This window comes from Tyto alba, unplaced genomic scaffold (assembly GCF_018691265.1).
Source record: "Tyto alba isolate M040663 unplaced genomic scaffold, T.alba_DEE_v4.0 Super-Scaffold_11, whole genome shotgun sequence".
In the NCBI taxonomy this organism is placed as follows: Eukaryota; Metazoa; Chordata; class Aves; order Strigiformes; family Tytonidae; genus Tyto; species Tyto alba.
In genome coordinates this window covers 3,329,131-3,346,988 of record NW_024881273.1, presented here as the reverse complement: position 1 = coordinate 3,346,988, position 17,858 = coordinate 3,329,131, and the positions used below count along the sequence as shown (strand labels likewise).

At 48.2% G+C, this 17,858-nt stretch overlaps 1 protein-coding gene across 3 annotated transcripts in view; it reads right to left on the bottom strand.

Moving 5' to 3' along the window:
• The window catches only part of GPSM1 (G protein signaling modulator 1), an 81,996-nt gene that overhangs the window by 42,840 nt on the left and 21,298 nt on the right, over nucleotides 1–17,858 (bottom strand). The window contains exons 1-9 of one of the 3 annotated variants that reach the window (XM_032999563.2): nucleotides 16,350–17,274; nucleotides 12,543–12,764; nucleotides 11,901–12,036; nucleotides 11,460–11,602; nucleotides 9,784–9,907; nucleotides 8,488–8,603; nucleotides 8,052–8,207; nucleotides 6,182–6,290; nucleotides 3,038–3,164 (exon numbers count right to left, since the gene is read on the bottom strand). In XM_032999563.2, the coding sequence (XP_032855454.1) occupies nucleotides 3,038–3,164; nucleotides 6,182–6,290; nucleotides 8,052–8,207; nucleotides 8,488–8,603; nucleotides 9,784–9,907; nucleotides 11,460–11,602; nucleotides 11,901–12,036; nucleotides 12,543–12,764; nucleotides 16,350–16,525 (1,309 nt within the window). In that variant the 5' untranslated portion in view covers nucleotides 16,526–17,274. Of the gene's footprint in view, nucleotides 1–3,037; nucleotides 3,165–6,181; nucleotides 6,291–8,051; nucleotides 8,208–8,487; nucleotides 8,604–9,783; nucleotides 9,908–11,459; nucleotides 11,603–11,900; nucleotides 12,037–12,542; nucleotides 12,765–16,349; nucleotides 17,275–17,858 lie in introns of those variants that run through there. The other 2 variants (XM_032999558.2, XM_042786745.1) reach the window with 2 other exon arrangements.

Below are 17,858 nucleotides of genomic sequence, written 5' to 3'. Positions count from 1 at the left end.
AATGCCCAAGACTTCGAAGCAAAGGTAACCTGTGAAGGACATCAGAGTCTGATGATCTGGCTCAGAGTTTCTCAGCCAACGGTACAGATTTTCCCAGAACTCAAGTTTGCTATGAAACTTTATTCTACCTGCCTGATGAAATTAAGATGTTTTATAACATGTCTGCCTTATCAGATGATTTTAGCATCCTTATGAATATGCAGCCATTTTATAACCTTAAGCAGGGAAAATTAAAAACTTTCCTCACCACAAGATTTGTTGACATCAAAAGGCACGGCTGGTTCAGAAGTCAACTTGAATCTCAACTCTCTCACCTGCTTCCTATTACAGAAACAGATGTTCCTCTTGCTGTAAATTGCTGCTATTAATAATATAAATAATTACACTTTTCTAATCATTTAATAGGTGCACAGGAGGGTACCAAAATTCCTGACAGCCTTCTTCTCAAGAGCTTAGAGACACCTTGGTGGCCTCTCATCCTCCACTGAAGTTCACAATAAGAGAGCTGAAGCCAGAATAAAAGCTAAGGAGAAATCAAGGGAGCCAGGCTCCTCTCCACAGGCTGTCCTGCAGATCCATCCTCTCTCCAAATCTCTATGCAACAAGGACAGCATCCTTCCCACCTGAGATGCATGTGTAAAAGCACGCATGTGGCTAAGCACTGGCAACACACTCCCTTCCTCTGGCAAGATGCTGCTGCACAGCCCCAGCCCATGAAACACAACGGCAGCTGATTTTTACCTCCCCAACAGGTTCTGATGACATGGCAAGAGGCAGCATCCTCATGTCCCGCTGACTGGGAAGGCCTACTCTGCAAGGAAACCTGCCCTAGACCCTGGGATCCCTCCTTCTCCCACACTGCAAGTCCCAGTCATTTGGGGTTCTTCCAGAGAACACTTTGTCCTTCTGTTGACAACAGCCCCAGCCCTGGGAACATGAGCAATGGCACCACAGTTTAACAAGGTCACTGCAACCTCCAGCGAACACTGCCTCTGACTAGAGCTGCTCAGCCCCTCTTCCCACCCTCCAGCAATCACACACACACACACCAGCTCTGGCTCCATCTGATGAGAGAAAAACCACTCCTGGCTCCAAATGTTAACACAGCACAGGCACATCTGGTTCACTGGAGGGCAGTGAACAGCCCACGGGCCACATGCTGGCTCTGCCCTGTCCTGCCTCACCTTCAGAGTTAAGTCCAGTGACTGATGAGGATTACCACGTGCAAAAATCCCAACGTTCCAGTGCTGCATGCCCTGCAAGGCTCGTGCTGGGAGGGGAGATGCAGCTGGTGGGGCTGTGTCACCACCCGTGTGGCGGACACGGCCACACACCAGGGTCACCTCTCCCTAGGAAGGGCTCTGTTTGGACCAAGACCCTCCCTGACTCCCAAGGTACACTGTCCTTCCTGCAGCAGGACACCAGACCAGTCCATGACAGGTTGCATTCAAGCCCAAATTCAGTGGGGAATGTGTTATGAGAGCAGAGACCCCCCTTACTCTATTTTTTCAACCATTTCCAGCTAACAAAAGTCTGTGTACTCCTCATTATGCAATATGGTCAGAGCTGCAGAGCCCCTCTCACAGATAAATCCAGGCTGACCCCTTCCACTGTTGCTCTTCACACAGTATGCTCACACATCCAGTCAAATGTGCCGCAGCACGCAGCGCATTCATCCCTGTGCGGTCCTTGGCACTGCCCTGCACCCCTCCATTCCCAGCCCGAGGCACCTGGCACCCCATCAACTCATTTCCTCCACATTTCACTCTGTCCCAGGAGCAGCAACAACATCAAGGTTAATTTCCTGTTCCCCTCTCAGAGCAAAATAATTCGCCAAAAGGAAGCCCCTAACGAGGTGCCAGGAACGAACAGAAGGCCCTAGCTAATCGGTTTCCCAGCAGTTATAAATATGGACTTGACCTGCAAAAGGAGGCTGGAGCAGCCATCGTGGCCCACACCGCCTCTGAGGGAACAACTCGGCTCCCGGGCAGCTCCTGATGGGGCACGGCAAGGCACGCTGCCTCCCTCTCCCACAGCTCAACTCTGCAGGAAAAGCTTTAGCACTGACGTAGCAGGCTACGCCTTCAAGATCAATACAGAGAGCAAACATGCACAGCCAGCCTTTCTCCCGCCCAGAGCACCGTGCCTCAACCCGAGCATCATCTTTTCTACGTCAGTTCTACCACCAGGAAAGAGAACATACCGCCTGAGAAAAACGTGTCTGCACTAACAAGGTCACATTTAATCAGTTGGCACCTCCTGGGATGCAGTTTCGTCTGTGTGAATTAATAAGTCTGTCCACAGCGACAGAGCAACCAGCTGGAAGTGCCCCATGCCAGGCACCCACAAATGTCTGCAGTGGGCAGTTCCAGGACAGGCAGACGGTCCCCACGCCGGGGACACACGTCAGGCTGGCAGCGCGCTGTGGTGGACTCGGCTGTGCTCTCCTGCTCCCTGGGGAGCAAAGGCAGAACGACCCCGGGCCCAGAGTGGTGGGTAAAGTCATTTTGTCTGACATAACCACGTCTTGCCACATCTTTGTTTCCAAGCTGGGCACCACTGCAGGTGTTCCAGGGGTGAGACGGCAACCAGCATGCTGATGCTCACAACCTGCCTTCAGCCCATGCTGTAGGCTTGCTCCTTGGGTGCTAATCTGAACACGAGCAGCCAAAAATCCCTGCCAGTCACCTGAAAGCTTGCTTTATCAGCCAAATCAGTTAAAAGAGCCAGGCAAAGCTTTAAAAGAGACAAAAGCTGATTTGCTGCTTGGTACGTGGAATTTCATTCCCAGTGCAGATTAATTCCATTAACTCGTTCTGTGGCCTTTTTGGGGCAGATCCTTCCCTGTCCTTGCAGCTTACGGAAAGCACAAAGCAAACATACCACAGTCTCCTTTCTGAGGCAGCTGAGAGCCTCGCCTGGCTCTGGCATTTGTATTTCCTCCCATGTTGCCCACCTGCAAACACCTTCCCTCCCCATGCACCATACCAAGTCATTTGCGGGGTCCTTTAGTGCCAGCAAAAGCTCACAAACTCACCTTGTGCTTCATAGCCAGAATAGTGATGAGCTGTACCCATGTCCTCATCCCCGGGGCTCAAGCCAAGGGCCGACTTGAGCTGGGCCATGTTCATCTGTGCCGTCAGCTCACCGTTCCGGTCCCCGATCTACAGGGTGAAAACCAACAGGGCAGTTGGTTAAAAGGCAACATGCCCTAAGCAAGCAGCCTCTAGCAAAGGGTTTGCCAGTCCCTTATCAAAGTAAACATGCAGCCAGCCAAAAGAGAACTTGGAGACACCCTGAGAGACCATATAGCCCAGATTTCAACACCAACTCTCCAAAACTATTCCTCAGTGGTAATTTGGGAGAAGGTCCATGCACGCTATGCTGCGCGCTGGCTGCATCTCAAAAGGCAATTCCATGGAGTTCAGTACAATGAACTGAGTGGACACAGCTCACCCACTGCTAAAGAACTGTCCCAGCGGTAAACATGCATGTCTGGTCCGTCCTGTAGCCACATATGGCTTGGCAGAGAGCCCTGAAACTCTCACCCCCCTTCCTCAAGTATCTCCATAGTTACTGAGCACCAGACAGCCACACTACTACCAGCCACGTGGGCAGTGTCACACTCAGGGCTTGGATGCTCCAAAAGCCCTCTTCTCCTGGCTCAGATCTATACAGCTTCGAGTTGTTCCTAGTGATCTGCCCACACAAGATTCCAAAATCTTCTAGACTCCAAATTTTTCCAAAATTCCCATCTCTCACTGGCCTGAGGCCAAGGAAGCTGATGTTCTGTGTTCAGGAAGAGATCTGTCCAATGGCTCCCGCTACTTAAAATGGGACATGCTGCTGGGCCCTCCTCAAAGTTTAGCCAAACAAGAAAATTACTGTGCTGCACATCACTAGCGAACACAGAGAGGTCACTCAGAAACAGCCTCTAATCTTCAGAGGAAGACCTTGGCTGTTCCCTTGGAGAGGCCCGACTCCCTGCTAAACGCCTTGCAACAGCTCTTTTGTGGTCCTTCGAGATAGACTGCGGTGTGAGCCATCCGAGAACAAAATCATAAATCCACACATTATTTATGACAAAGCCCCAAGCACTAGTAAAGGGAGGCAGATCAAACAGCTTATCATCAGGCACAAATCCCCTGCCAATTACAAGAGATTTGCTGTTGACATCATCTCCAGAGAAATTACTATGTCCTGGTTAGGTCTCACAGTCCTTGCTGTTCTGTTAAATGCTTCCCTTATTTCCACTCATTCCAGATCATCTCCAAGGCCCTATTAACATCAGAGGAACACACTGGCAGGACAATGATCCTAGGCAGGACCTACCACACACACACCAGAGCAGAGCCCTGTTTTTCTGCCCTCAGCTCAGACATCTCGGTTTCTCAGGAGCCCCCTGCCATATGCAGAGGTGGAAGAGATACTCCAGAGCTGTGTCTGGGAGCTGGGGCAGCTTCTAAGGTTTTTTAGGTACACATCCTTTATCCTCGCTGTTTCAGAGGAAATTTTTCAGTAACTTCCAAACATCCTGTAGCAGCTTCTAATGTGGTTACCCTCAGCAGATTTCATTTGGATTCAAATGTCACCATCAAATTTTTGTTGGGGTTGAATGGGGAAAGGGTGATGAGAAGTGAGTTACAAACATCAGCGTGCAGAGGTTTAACTTCACGAGGTTTCTCCTGGGCAAAGTGCTGGTGCTTGCCACAACAGCACAAGCAGCAAACTTAGTTCCCAAGGCTAAAATAAAACATCAGCTTTATAACAGATCACTAGCTGCTAAAAGCTAATACAAGCTCTCCTCACAGATGGACAGTCTCTACACTGCTCCATAATTAATGATGTGGGGGAGTTTATTAGCCACCTGCCATGAGTAACCTGCTCCTGACATGCCCTGTAATCACAGCCATCACCCCAGAATGGGAACACTGTGAACCCCTACCCCATTGGGTTTCCTCTCCACCCCCAGCAGTCACCAGGACCAGTACTGCTCCTGTTCTCCCATCACCCCTCATCCGCACTGCACATTGCCAAGCTGCTATCCGGCTCTGAGTAATCAGCCCCGTGCTGCAAAAGTCCTAGCAAACTAAAGCTGGGAAAGTTAATTTTTCCCAAAATGTACAGGGCCAAAGAACAGTATTTCTTCTGCACATCTGATAAGTATAATTAAACACGTAATTAGGCTGGTATGTCAGCCGTACCCTCAAGATTTAGCCAACCTAATAGACAGGCAGAAGAGCGCACAAAGCACTTACATACAGTGATTTCAATTAGTGCTTCATCAGGGCAATTTCTTCATCTGGGGAAGACTAAAGAGGCCACAGCCAATTTCCTCATAACACACTGGAAAGAACAAACAATGGAATTCTTGCTTTCTGCTTTCTGTACTTCTGAGCCCCCTAAAAATGCTGTATATGGTTCTTGCACTAGGAAAGCTGCAGCTATCTAGGCAAGCACATCTGTGAAAACCAGAGTAGCTACACACATGAAACCACAAACGGCATGGCAGCAGTACAGGGCTAGCTGCAGGCTGTGCTTGGCCACCATCAGCAACTAATTGCATCAGGACAGTGCTAGAGTTTACCACCTCACAGCTGGGACCCCCTGCCAGCTCCACTGAGGGAAAATAACTTGTCAAACATACATTCTGTTGCAATGCAAAATACAGCAGGTTTAGAGCACTCAGCCGCTGGCTAGAAGCTGGCCTTGTTTTCTCCAGGTACTTGCCAGCAAATTGGGTCAGACCAGAGCTAGAATCACAGGGTCCACCTCAGTCAGGATCTCACAGCCTTGTGCTCAGGAAAGGGGAGGGTCTCACTAACAGACTGGACACCAAGAGGTATCTGAGTTCCTTCACACCAGCTGGTACACACCACCTTGGCCAGCAGACTGGACAGCTAGTCCCCAGGTCTTTTCTCACCCAGGAATATCAGTTAAAAGCAATGTACAGCAAATGTATTAGCTGTAATTAAGGGGAAGGCTGGAAGTCTCCCACCAAAAGAATATTTTCCAGCCAAGCTCTGCAGTTCCTAAAGACACCACTGAAACAGCACATAGACAAGGGCTTTCCAGAGCAGTCATACCAAGAGAAGAACTACATTACTATAATTTATTGGCATAAAGTCTTCCTCTCAACAGGGAGGACTGATTCCCTCTGATCTGAACCAGCTTCTCTTACCTCTTGGGAGATTTCAAGATGTTTCCTTGCAAAGTGCAAAGCTTGTTCATGGCTCCCCAGGGAGACATAGGCATTTCCGAGACTCCAGCAGGCTCTTCCTTCTCCCACCCTGCAAAACAGGAAACTGTCAACCACAGAAATGCTGGGCAAAGCACAGCAGCCCTTTCAGGGCCTCCTCAACAGCACCAACAGCCAGATCTCCTAGCTGTGCTTTTGCCTACAAGAAGGTTCTATAAAGGAAAATGAAATGCACTGTACATCTTAAACTCCTCTTATGCTGAGGTCAGTAAGATCAGGGGATGAGCAATAGCCTCAGAAGCGGACCTGCACCCAAAGTGGCAAAAAAGCTAAAATTGTGCAGCAAGGACCCAGAATGGTTTGGCTTCATTTGTGAGCACCAGGCTGAGAGCAGAAGCCAGAGCTCCTGTCCAGCTTCTAACTCACAGAGCAAGTATTCCTCTCCAGAGATGCACAACACATCAAGAGGGCACATGTAACATTCAGCCCTTTTGTTCAAGAACAGCCCAGAGCTAAACTAGCAAGAACATGACAAGGAGAGAACACTGCAAGCACACAACGTTCTCCTGTAAATACCAGCACTGCATCACCCAGGAAGCATGCACAAACTGAAATGGCTTTCAAGAGCCAAGCAAGTATTGATCCATCTCCACAAGGCTTCTACTAGGGCACTGCTGCTTGTTTTCAGAAGCCAGGAGAAGCAGGGGGATGTGAAACTTGTCCTGGGGAAGCCCTCAACCTCACCCCCAGCCCAAGCCAGACCCTGGGTGTCTGTCTCTAGAGCAGGTTTCAGCATCTGTTTGCACAAGCAGGCAGAGACCTACTGCTCATCAGAGCCTGCTCAGCATTGCAAACGAACAGATGTGGGGGGTGATGGGATAAAAAAAGCACATGGGGGCGCAGGGGGAGGTTCGGCATGACTGCAACTCCCTTTTCAGAGGTTTGGGCGGGTTGATCAGCATTTAAACATTTTTCTTGTCACCCTGTTCAATACCTTCTGCTCATAGGGTGTGTTCCCAGAAATGCAGGAGCCCACAGGCCTGCACCCCCACAGCATGATTCACCCTTGGGTGGGATTATACCTTCTCTGAGCAGACACTGCCCGGGTAGTGGCACAGATCTCCCATTCTGATGTCTCTGCTCCATCTAGTGGAGGACACCCAGCTTCCCAAGAGCCGGCAGCAGGGACACAGAACAAGGTGGCTGCAAAGTCACTTCAGCTGCAAGAAGGCTCCAGGATCACAGAGAGTATCCAGGAGAAAGGAACCCACTTCCCCAAAAATATATATATTAAAAAAAAAAAAAAAATTAGGCTAAGCCTCCTACAGAAGGAGGAATGAGGCTAAGAAGCAAAATACATCATCTCCACATGCTCTATGTAACATCATTTGTTTCTGCCTGGATGTTTCCAGCCTCATCTCTGAGCAACAGGACAAAGTGGGATGTACTTATGCCCTAACCACACAGTTTCTAAGGAATATACAATTTTGGTGAACTTAAGGGAGCTTTAGAGGGGCCTTTCTGGGATAAAACAGCGGTAGCCAGATGGCAAAGCGCTGAATACAATGCATTTTCTTGAAGTACCTCTTACTAGAAATCTCACTCAGCCCACGCAGACATAGCATTAAGGGCACAATCTCCAGGTTTGAATGACATAATAGAGACATCAATCACGTTACATCTTTGACAGATGACTGGATTACGGCCTGGGTTCTGAGAGATTTCTAAAGATTTTCAAGAATACATGTCACTCCTTTTTAACCCCAGCAGCAGAGAACAATAAGTTAAGGGGGAAGGGTAGCACTCTGAACCCACCCGAGCAGAGACATCATCTCCTCAGGCAGTGCTTTACCTGTCTCCTAGCTCCTGTGCTATCACCAAGTGTTTTAGATGGTACTCGATTGCTCTTTCATAGTCTTGAAGCAGTGTGTACGTGTTCCCAAGACTGTAGCAAGCCTGGGCTTCTACTGCTTGGTCTTTGAGTTGTCTGGAGAGCTGGAGCGTTTTCCTGCATGGAAGAGGTGAGAATGAAGAGACCTGGTCACTGCAGGGCACCTCTGCAAGGTGACAGGAAAGCCACCACTTTGGCATGCGCTGCATTGAAGTTGATGCCTGTAACACACTGCAGGCTGTCAGGTGGCTGTATTACTCGCCACTACTGCTGAGCACCACGCATGCAATTGGCCTCCAGGTCCCATCACATCCCCCTGGGCCTATGAATTCACTGCAATAGGTCAAGATTTCCAAGGAACATGTGCCCCGAGTCTGCCTTAGCCCCTGGCACTTACTTGTAATACTCAGCAGAGATGTCAAACCTCCCGAGGAAGATGTGTGCATTGCCCAGGTTACTGTACGCTCTCCGCTCAGCTGCCTTGTCCCCAAACTCCTTCGCAATAGCAAGGCGCTGCAGCAGACACAGATTAGTGAGTACAAGCTGGCCATTGCCACGTTTCTGTTACACAACAACTCTTCTAGGAGATTAACTTCTTGGTTTGCAAAGGTCCCACCCAGCAAGATAGTAGTGTGCATGCCTATTGGGACCAAATGCAGCAGGAAATCTCTCCCTCTTTTTCAATTCAGCATCAGGAAGGACCTTTGGAAAAGTGGGAGTAATGTCGCATCCTCCTCTGACTCCTACTCCAGCCTGGGAAGTACATATCTCTTTAGCTGAAGTGCAGAAGGAGTTATGCACATACTTCAACAGTTGAATAAACAGGAGAATGGAGAGCTGTAGGTCAGGCTGTGAAGGGATGTGGCTGATCAGCAGACTAACGTGCAGGAACAAGGCTGTCACAGCACTGTGATGCAGCACAGAACCAACATGCACGTGTGTGCACTCCATCTCTCCGTCTGTGCTGCTCCCCGGACCTCTGCCCCTGCCCACACCTCAGTCCTGCCTCTTCTCTTGTGTCCCCCTGCTCCCCATGCTTCCCTACCTCACAGCACCTGCTCCTAGTTCCAAACACTGCACAGAATCTTCCAGCCCCTTCTGCCAAAGCAGTGCCGGTTGCTGCTCCCCAGCATTTGAAAATCAGAGGAGCTGTGACAGACCTGACTTTCCAAGGTGCTGAGCAGCTTCCACTACAAGGAGACTAATACGTACTCTGAAATAGAAGCTGAATTGCACTTGAATTGGGGCAGGGACTCTATTACCTCAGCCTTCTGTAAAGCTTTACAGAAAGTTATTATGTTCTACAAGCAACATTTACTCCCGATCAACAGCTCTTTCATCAAATTAATTAAATTCATGGCTTGCATTTATTAAAATCTAGACTGATACAAATTAAGAGCAGAAAAGCCTTGCTAAACCCAGCTGCAATTTGCCTTGAGGTATCTCCTTTGGTTTCCAAGCCAACAGCACCCTTCTCCTCAGGCTGATTAAGTGCTGATGGGGACTGGAGTAGGATGTTGCTCAGCATGAGTTGGTACAACAGGGCCAGACCCAGAGATACATACACGAGGGAGAAAAACAGCTGGAGGAAAACATTTCCCTGTACTTCCTTGGCTGCAGCAAGAAGAAAGGCTGTTCCCCAACAGCCAGTCTCAGCCCTTGACCCCTGGAAGAAGACGCAGAGGTTTCCTACCTCCTTGTGGAAGGCTATAGCTTCACTGAAGTTGCCAAGCAAGTATTGGGTGTTGCCGAGGTTGCCATAAGCACGGCCCTGTGCAGCTCTGTCCCCCAGCTCCTTCACCAGGGACAGGTTCCTCCTGCAAGAAATCAGAGCAGTGTCTCTGGTGAGATATAGCCAACACTGCAGGAAACATAGCAAAGAAACTTGCATGGTAAAGAAAGGAGAGCCAACCCTGGAGAAGGCATTTCCCCTCCCCAGCCGCCTGTCCGGTGCACAGTCACCCCGTGGCAGGTGAAAGGCTGGTGATCTGTGCTAGCTGCAGCTCTGGGAGCTCTGCAGATCCAGTGCTGTAAGTCCCTGCTGCTCTCTTCACCTCAGGAGAACTGCAGCAGTGTACAGGAACTGCACAAGCACTCACACACTGACAGTCTGATAGGATCCCACATTAAAGAAGAAATGGCCACCTCACTGTACAGGGGAGAACCAGGAGCACAGGAGAAAGGAGACCTACAGCAAGACAGGGACAAACCTAGGGAGAGGGGCAAGATCCATCGTCCCATGCCAGCACTCTGCTCATGGAGCTTCCCAGCATTTCTTTACCTTGTTTTTCCCCCTTTACACATAACAGCACACACAGAGAAGCATAGAGCTCCCAGCTGGCACAGATTTACCCACTGGCTATGCTACATGCACCATTCTTCAGAAAAAGGATGCTGAGCTACATATAGGCACTATCACATCCTCAGATATGAAGAGATTTGATATAAGATCTTATCACTCTCTTAATTTAGAAAGGACACTTAAACCCCCTTGCATTATTGAAGCAGAACTCTGAAGGAGAAAAACATTAGCCTAAAAGTCTGGTGACAATCTTCTTGTGTGGGTCATCAGAGTGATCTCTGAAACTATTTAGGAAAGGGAGGGATGTTACAAGCAAGATAAGCTACAGATCCATGAGAAGGACAACAGGGACTTCAAGTGAAAGCATCTTCCCTTGGGTGAAGGAGTCTCTTCATGGCCTCAGCAATGCAGACACACAAGGATCCATTCTCATCAAGGCCAGCAGAGAGCAGCAGGGGCTACAGGAGCTAACAGTTTAGCTTCCAAATATAGGTCCGAGAAGGAGCAGACTATTAAATTTAAATGCATGATCATACTTCGAACTACAGTGAGTTTTACCAAGGCAATGTCAGGATGAATTTTAGTTCTACTTTAATAAAAGCTTGCAGTCCCTCTCTCACCTTCCTTGAGATTAATTTGCCACTGCAACTTGGCATCTCAGGGGAATATTCCTAATTCATTACAATATGCAAAATCTTATTCAGTGACCTGATTTTCAACAATGCTGAGCCCACAGTCTCATTCTTTAAAAAAAAACATCTTCCAGAGCTCCCACATCCTCAGTGGCCCAGGAAACAAATCCCCGCTATGAGAAATGCTTTCAATGACTGGGTAAAAATTGTCATCTTGCACCTCATGCAGTTATTATTAGCCTAATGGTTATCAAGAGCTCAGCTAACCTGCAGACCCTGAAAGCTGTCAGCAGAACAGAAACACCACAAATGCAGATTATGATCCGAGCAGGATAAGCTGAACAAAGGTGTACCTGTGTGCATTTTAGCAATCACTGATGCCTGACTAGCTCTGTTCCCCACAGGAGAAAGGCTTGTCCAAGCTTGAATACTTACTCATAATATTCTGAAGCTTTCTGTAGCGTCTCCTTGACTTCTTGAGGCAGGTAGCCTGGGTCTTGGGCCATGTTCCAAGATAAGTGCTTTCCTTTTGCGTGGTAAACATTTCCTATATTATAGAGTGCTCTGGCTTCACCTACCTAAAAGGAGGAAGAACAGGGAGCAGCAAGGTATTACACTTCACATCTCAATATGGACCCTTCCATTGCTGGGCAGAGATGGTCAAAGCCAGGAGGCCCACATTTTCCTTTCCCATCTTCACTGTCATGGAAGCTGCTACTGTCAGCAGCATGAGACCTGCGAGGGCAGCCAAAAGGGAGAGCTTTACACTCCACCTCCTTCTAAAGCCCACCTTCACCATAACACATTTACTGACTTGCAGAAGGATTCTTTTTAAAGCTAAGAAATATTTCCCGTTGGATGCCATGAACTAAATACCTTGTCTCCCTGCTCCTGAGAAATATCCAAGTGTCTCTGGCAACAAACGACAGCTTCATCAAACTGCCCAAGTATTTTCAATGTATTCCCGAGGTTGCCGCTTGCCTTGGCTTCTCCAATGCGGTCCCCGATGGTTCTACAAGATGACCAGAGGAAGGAAGAGAGGTGTTAAAGTGCTCACAGACTTTTATTCACCAATTATTAGAGGCAGAATTCAAGCTGTAGCAAGTGCTGCCATGGCATGTATACCACATCCAGCAGCTCCCAGCACACATGCCTGGCTGGAGTGCTTCATATAGGCATTCTCAATTTTGAAGACAGATCCTTATTCCCTGTTTAGCTGTCTCAGGTGAACTGCTCCAATGACTTCAGGTGTACTTATGACAAGTACCTAGGGATGAGAGAACTGGACACTGCCCTGCTCTTGCTCCAAGCACCCTCCCCACATCCATATCCCTTTCTCCAACTCCCTGCTCTGAAGGTGGCTGGCCCATTCTTGTTACTTCCCGAGTTCTCCATGAGACAGTCACCCCATGCTTCAGGGCTACTTTTGGATGCCTATTTCTGGGGCAGATTCCCTCAGGCTGCTGGGTTCAGACCCCACAGAGCTTGCCTTCACTCAAGCACTGCTGACATGCGTACCTGGCCAGGGTAAGGTCGTGTTTGTGGTACTCCAAGGCCTTGGAGTACTCTTTTAGGTAGAAATAGGCATTGCCCAGCTGGCTGTAGATGGCACTGAGAGTCTTCAGGTCCTCTGTCCCCACCTGCACTGCTGCTTCGAAGAAGGCTGCCCCAGCTTTGAAGTCCCCAGCCTTGCACAAGCGCTCTCCTTCCAGGGCCAGTTCGAGGCAGGATGCCTCCATTCTGCCAAAAGCAAGACCATCATTTCTAGAGGAGTTAGACTGCAGTGTACCCATGCTGCTACACAATGGTTAAAAAGTTTACTTCATTGTATACCTTCAGTTACTCACTGCACCAGAGGGGAAAAAAAAAAAAAAAAAAACAACAAAAAACTACAAAACAAACAAAAAAAAAACCTGGAGGGAGCCACCCTCCAGGCAGCAACTGCCTCAACATTCAGCCCAAGCATCAAGGTACCAACCCCAGATCAAACACTGTTTAGGTGATAACAACTCAGGGACACACAGCTAACACACCTCAGTGGTGTGGACACCAGCTTTCAGTGGACATGGTGGGTGCTCAGCACCTCTGAGCATCCAATCTCCTAGGCATGAGACACAGGAGCATCCAGATTTCCTGACTGCATCCACAAGTGGACAAAGGCAGCCCCTGGGGTCACAGTAGGGATCTGGACAAGGAACTTGGAGTTCCTGGCTCTCAAAATGCACACTCATATCACAGGAGTAACATGGCACCTCTTTTTCTTCCAGGTGGTGCACAGTGCAGAAGCCACGTACCCAGGCTATTCATGCCTCCACCACTTTCCCCTGGGTAATAGAGACAGTAGCCAAATTGTAACACATTTTTATTGGATACCAGAGAAAACCCTGGACTGTGCAGAATTCCTTGGCTGAGCAGCTTCCAGTGCTTGGTGTCTGCTTTTCATTAACTCTCCTGCTGTCACTTTTTCCACAGGCACTCTGCACATTAGCCTCCAGGCTGACTTTCCTCCCTTGCATTTCTCAACACCTTTGGCAATGGTGCATGCCGTGCTGTCACTTTGAGAGCCAGCAGAGAGAAGCAAGACCAGCGATACAGCTTCAAAAAAAAGGAAATGTGCTCCCTTGAGCCCTCCACCAAGTTCTCTCTGAGTTACAGCTCTCCCTGCTAGGCCACGCATATCCAAAATTCTCAGAAGGGACAGTGCATGCATTTGAAAGCTTACATTCGGAAATGTCTTGCCTGCTGCAAAGTCAGCCCCTTCATGACTTGGACAGACACAGCATGGTCCTGCTCTTCTATTCAGATGCTTCTCTTTGCTCTTTTTGTCTTTTTCATTTCTGCTTAATGTATTTTTAAAAGTCAAAACTAGGTCAAAGGTGGATGTCTGCTCAGAAAAAACATAGCTCAGCTGTCCAGAGTTAGAAAAGCAAGGTTCAGACAAAAAGATAGTAAGTGTCCAAAGGTGGCTTCTGTTCTGTTCTCAGGCAAAGAGCACTCACAGGAAGTTTAACTGCGGTACTCAGACCAAGAGAGCAACTTGCTCATCATCGCTGTGATAGCAGCAGCCCAGCTGACATCTCCCATAGTGGTTTTCTGCTGAGCCCTAAAAGGTGCTTCCCCCAAACCCATCCTTACAACGAGCCAGGGCCCAGTCCCCACAGGCCAAGGCTGAGGTGTGTTGGCCAAGCCAGGGCACTCTGTGCTGCTCTGGCTTCTCTCCCTGGGGGCACAACCTGCCACCCTGCACCCACAGGCCCCCGGGCAGTATCCTCCTGCTCCAGTATCTTCTGCCCATGTCTGTACCCAGCACTTGCCTCCTCCTGCTGCAAAGGGGCATGGGGAGATGCATTTACAAAATCCCAGTCCCGATACACTTTTCCTACAAACAGGCAGAATGGCGTATTTTCAGCTGCCAGGAAACAAAGCCAGTTCCTCTATGAGTAGTGGATAAACTGTCTAAAATCCAACTCTATTTGCCTGGCAATCTTCCTGCTGAGCTGGCTCTGTATGGCTCCAAACACCCAACACTTGGCAGCCAAATTGTATCCTCCAAAGAAGGACAACCCACAAGGACTGTCCAAAAAAAAAAAAAAAAAAAAAAAGGGGCAAAAGAGGTGGTTTCAGACTCTCCCTCCAAACACACTTGTGACCTCTCCTGTCTCACTGCTCATTTGCCCCCAAAACCACTGAGTAGCAAGAGGGAGAATGGGATTGTGAAGCAGCTCATTCTCATTTGAGCTCCCACCTCAAACTCCCCCACAAATATCTGATTTCAAGCTCACTGCAGAGCCTACATTTAAATGGCTATTTTACTTGTGCAGGAAGGCTGCTTGCAGTGCCAGTGCAGTATCAGTCCCTGCCCTCAACTTCTGGTTTACTGGGGAAATAAAAATATTAAGCCTGCTAATATTACAAATGTTTAATTTCTCTCTACTGATCCACTTGCTAGATCACATAAAAATTTGTAAGAATGAGCTTCTGATACCGCATGTAGAATTAGAGGGACCCATTTTGGGATCATACCAAACCTCCATCAGCTCCAAGGCACATTTACATTTTAGATCACTAGAAGCAGTTATCTGATGTCATCATCAGGTGTTGATGGGATTCTACCGATAGAAAAAAACGATTTCAAATAGCTGAAAGACTGCTTGAGATGGAAGAAAGACAAGGAACACCTTATACTCAAATCAGCAAGATTAAGTTCAGGCAGCTTAACAGAGATGAATCTTGAGAGGACTTGAAATGCAGGAATGAGCCACTATCACAGGGACTAATGTTGAGTTCCAGTCAGAAAAGAACAGAGCAAGAATCAAATTTCAGCATAAATTCATTTCAAATTTCAACACAAACAAAACTCTTCCCAATATCCAGGTTCTCTTTAAGAGACTGAGTTCAGCTGTAAACAGTCTAAAAGCTGAGCTAGAGACCACTTTCCCTAATTCATCACATTGCAGTCTAGTACAGATCAAATTTGTTGTGCTATTTGAATAGCTGGAAGTGAGGGTTCCCATCCACTCAACACAGAACAGCCTACAGCAACAAAACCCAGCTCCAAGGACAGCATCTCACTCAGGCCATATTTGCCAGTGGAAACCACCAGAATTGAAATTTGTGCCTCAGGGCCTGATACACTCACACACACACACTTGCACACTCTCTGGGTGCTCTCCTGGTGTTCCCACAGTAACTACTCAGTCACAAAGCAGTGACATGACCCTCCAGTACACACAACATTTTATTAAAACGTTTGTTCTTGAACAGGCTGGTTTGCAGAGTATCTGACTTATCTAATTAACATCACTACTCAGTTTGGGACCTAAGCAAACAAGGAGAAGGGAGAGGAGGCTTTTTCTCTGCATTGCACTCTGCCAAGCCTTTGCTGCCATGTAAAGGGACAACAGTCAAGGACAGCAATTATTAATAGAAACATAACCCACTTCTAAAACCCATCTGCCCTTCCCACATCCTTGGGGCCCCACCGCCAGAGCTAGTTCTGGGAACTTTGCATACAGTTCAGTTACTGCAGGCTTGAAAGCACTCAGACACACAATGCCGAGGGCAGAAGAACCAACTAAAGGTCAATGAACAAACTCAAGCACACTAAAACACTCCACATATAACAGCTTCTAAAGGCCATAGCTCAACTGTCCATAAGAAAAGACTTGAAGTGTAATTTAGGCAGAAGACGGGAATGTGCTGTTCAAATGAGCCAACCTGAACCACCTTGGCAGACTGGCAAAGGGAAGGGAAAACAGTCAGTAAGAACAGACTCAAGTTACAGCCCCAGTTCCTCCCGCAGCACATGCCTGAGCCCTCCCCTACCTCTTCTTCTGCAGGTTGCGCATTTTCTGAACATACACCCAGAGCTCCAAACCCACTGGCAGAAGGAAGCAGCGGGGCTGAGGTCTACTTGGAACAATTTTGCAGACAGGTCTCTCTGTTAAGTTCACAGGCAGGGCCCAGGGTTTTGAAGACGCTGATGGCATCTTCACGTCCATCCAACAAGCACTGCTCTCCAGTTTTTCACTCCATCTGCATGGGCAACATTACCATTAAGTTGCTGGAATCCTGAATTGTGTTTACATGGGACAATTCTTTTTCTCTCCGTACGTTGCCCTTGAAAGGAAAGGGGAAAGGAGCATTGTTTTTGTTTCCAGAGACCTAGAGTAAGTAACCTTGTCTTTCCTCTAACAAATACAATGTCCTTTGTCCGCTGTTGGTTTCAGGTAGCAGATAGGAAAGCTCACAGCTGAAATCCCACAACAAGAGAGCATCTTGATTCACTCACATATTTTCAGCACTGTCCAAAGAAAAATGGCCCTAGAAGAGTCCACAAGATGGTCAAAAGCAAGCAGCTCCCTCCTTTCTGAATTAGCCCAAAGCACTTTCCCTCTGTGATCACATCAGCTATTCCTGTTGACAACTCTTTGCTCCAAGAGCAGAAGGACTTCTGCTGCTACAAACCTCTCCTTGTCAGGTAAGGAGCTCAGGGTTCCTCCAAAGGCAGGTCACCCTTGGACAGAAGCACTCATTAGTTTGATGGGTTCCAAAAAGGCCTCATCCATCTGCCACCCAGGAAGCTTTGCAAGTTCCAGAAATGATATGAGCAGTTCTCAGACTGAAGAAAAGCAGAAGGTGGATCCCACAGGTCACATCTCTGCCCATTTAGATGGGCTCCAAACCATCCCGACCTGAGAAAGCAAAGCCTTCTACCCCCTCAGCCCCCAGGTATTAAGTTTCTCCTCTGCTGACACACAGGCACAGCCTGGGCCTGTACCACCTCAGCAAGCACCTACTATTCATATCTTAATACCAGAAAAGAAGATTCAGTCCTTCCTGAGCCAGCAAATTACTGCTGACAAGCTGAAGATGCTGGGCTTGGCCATATGGTGTGGTTCAGAAGAGAGACACTGCAGAACATGAGCTGCTTTTCCACAGCTAAGACGCTGGGGCTTGTTAATGCAATTCTCCCACCACGCTCAACCTTTTAGCTAACAGCACAGTATGTCCCTGACTGTGGGTTTGAACAAAGATATGGGGAGCGGGGGAAGCTCACTTCAAGTGGCCCCTAAGCCTCACCCTAAATCAGTGCAAACCACTTATACAGATTTGCACATTCCTCCAGATAGGCAGGATTTCAAAGTATTCACAGAAGTGACATCCCAGACGCCAGGCCCACCGCAAGCAGCCAGGAAGGTCTGACAACCTTCCCAGATCAAGTCCTAGACCAAAACAAGACTATATCACGCATAGCAAAATGTTTTCTTCTGAATGCATGGAGATGACAGACTATGTCAAGTCTGGCCAGATAAGAACAAAGTTTTGAAGACA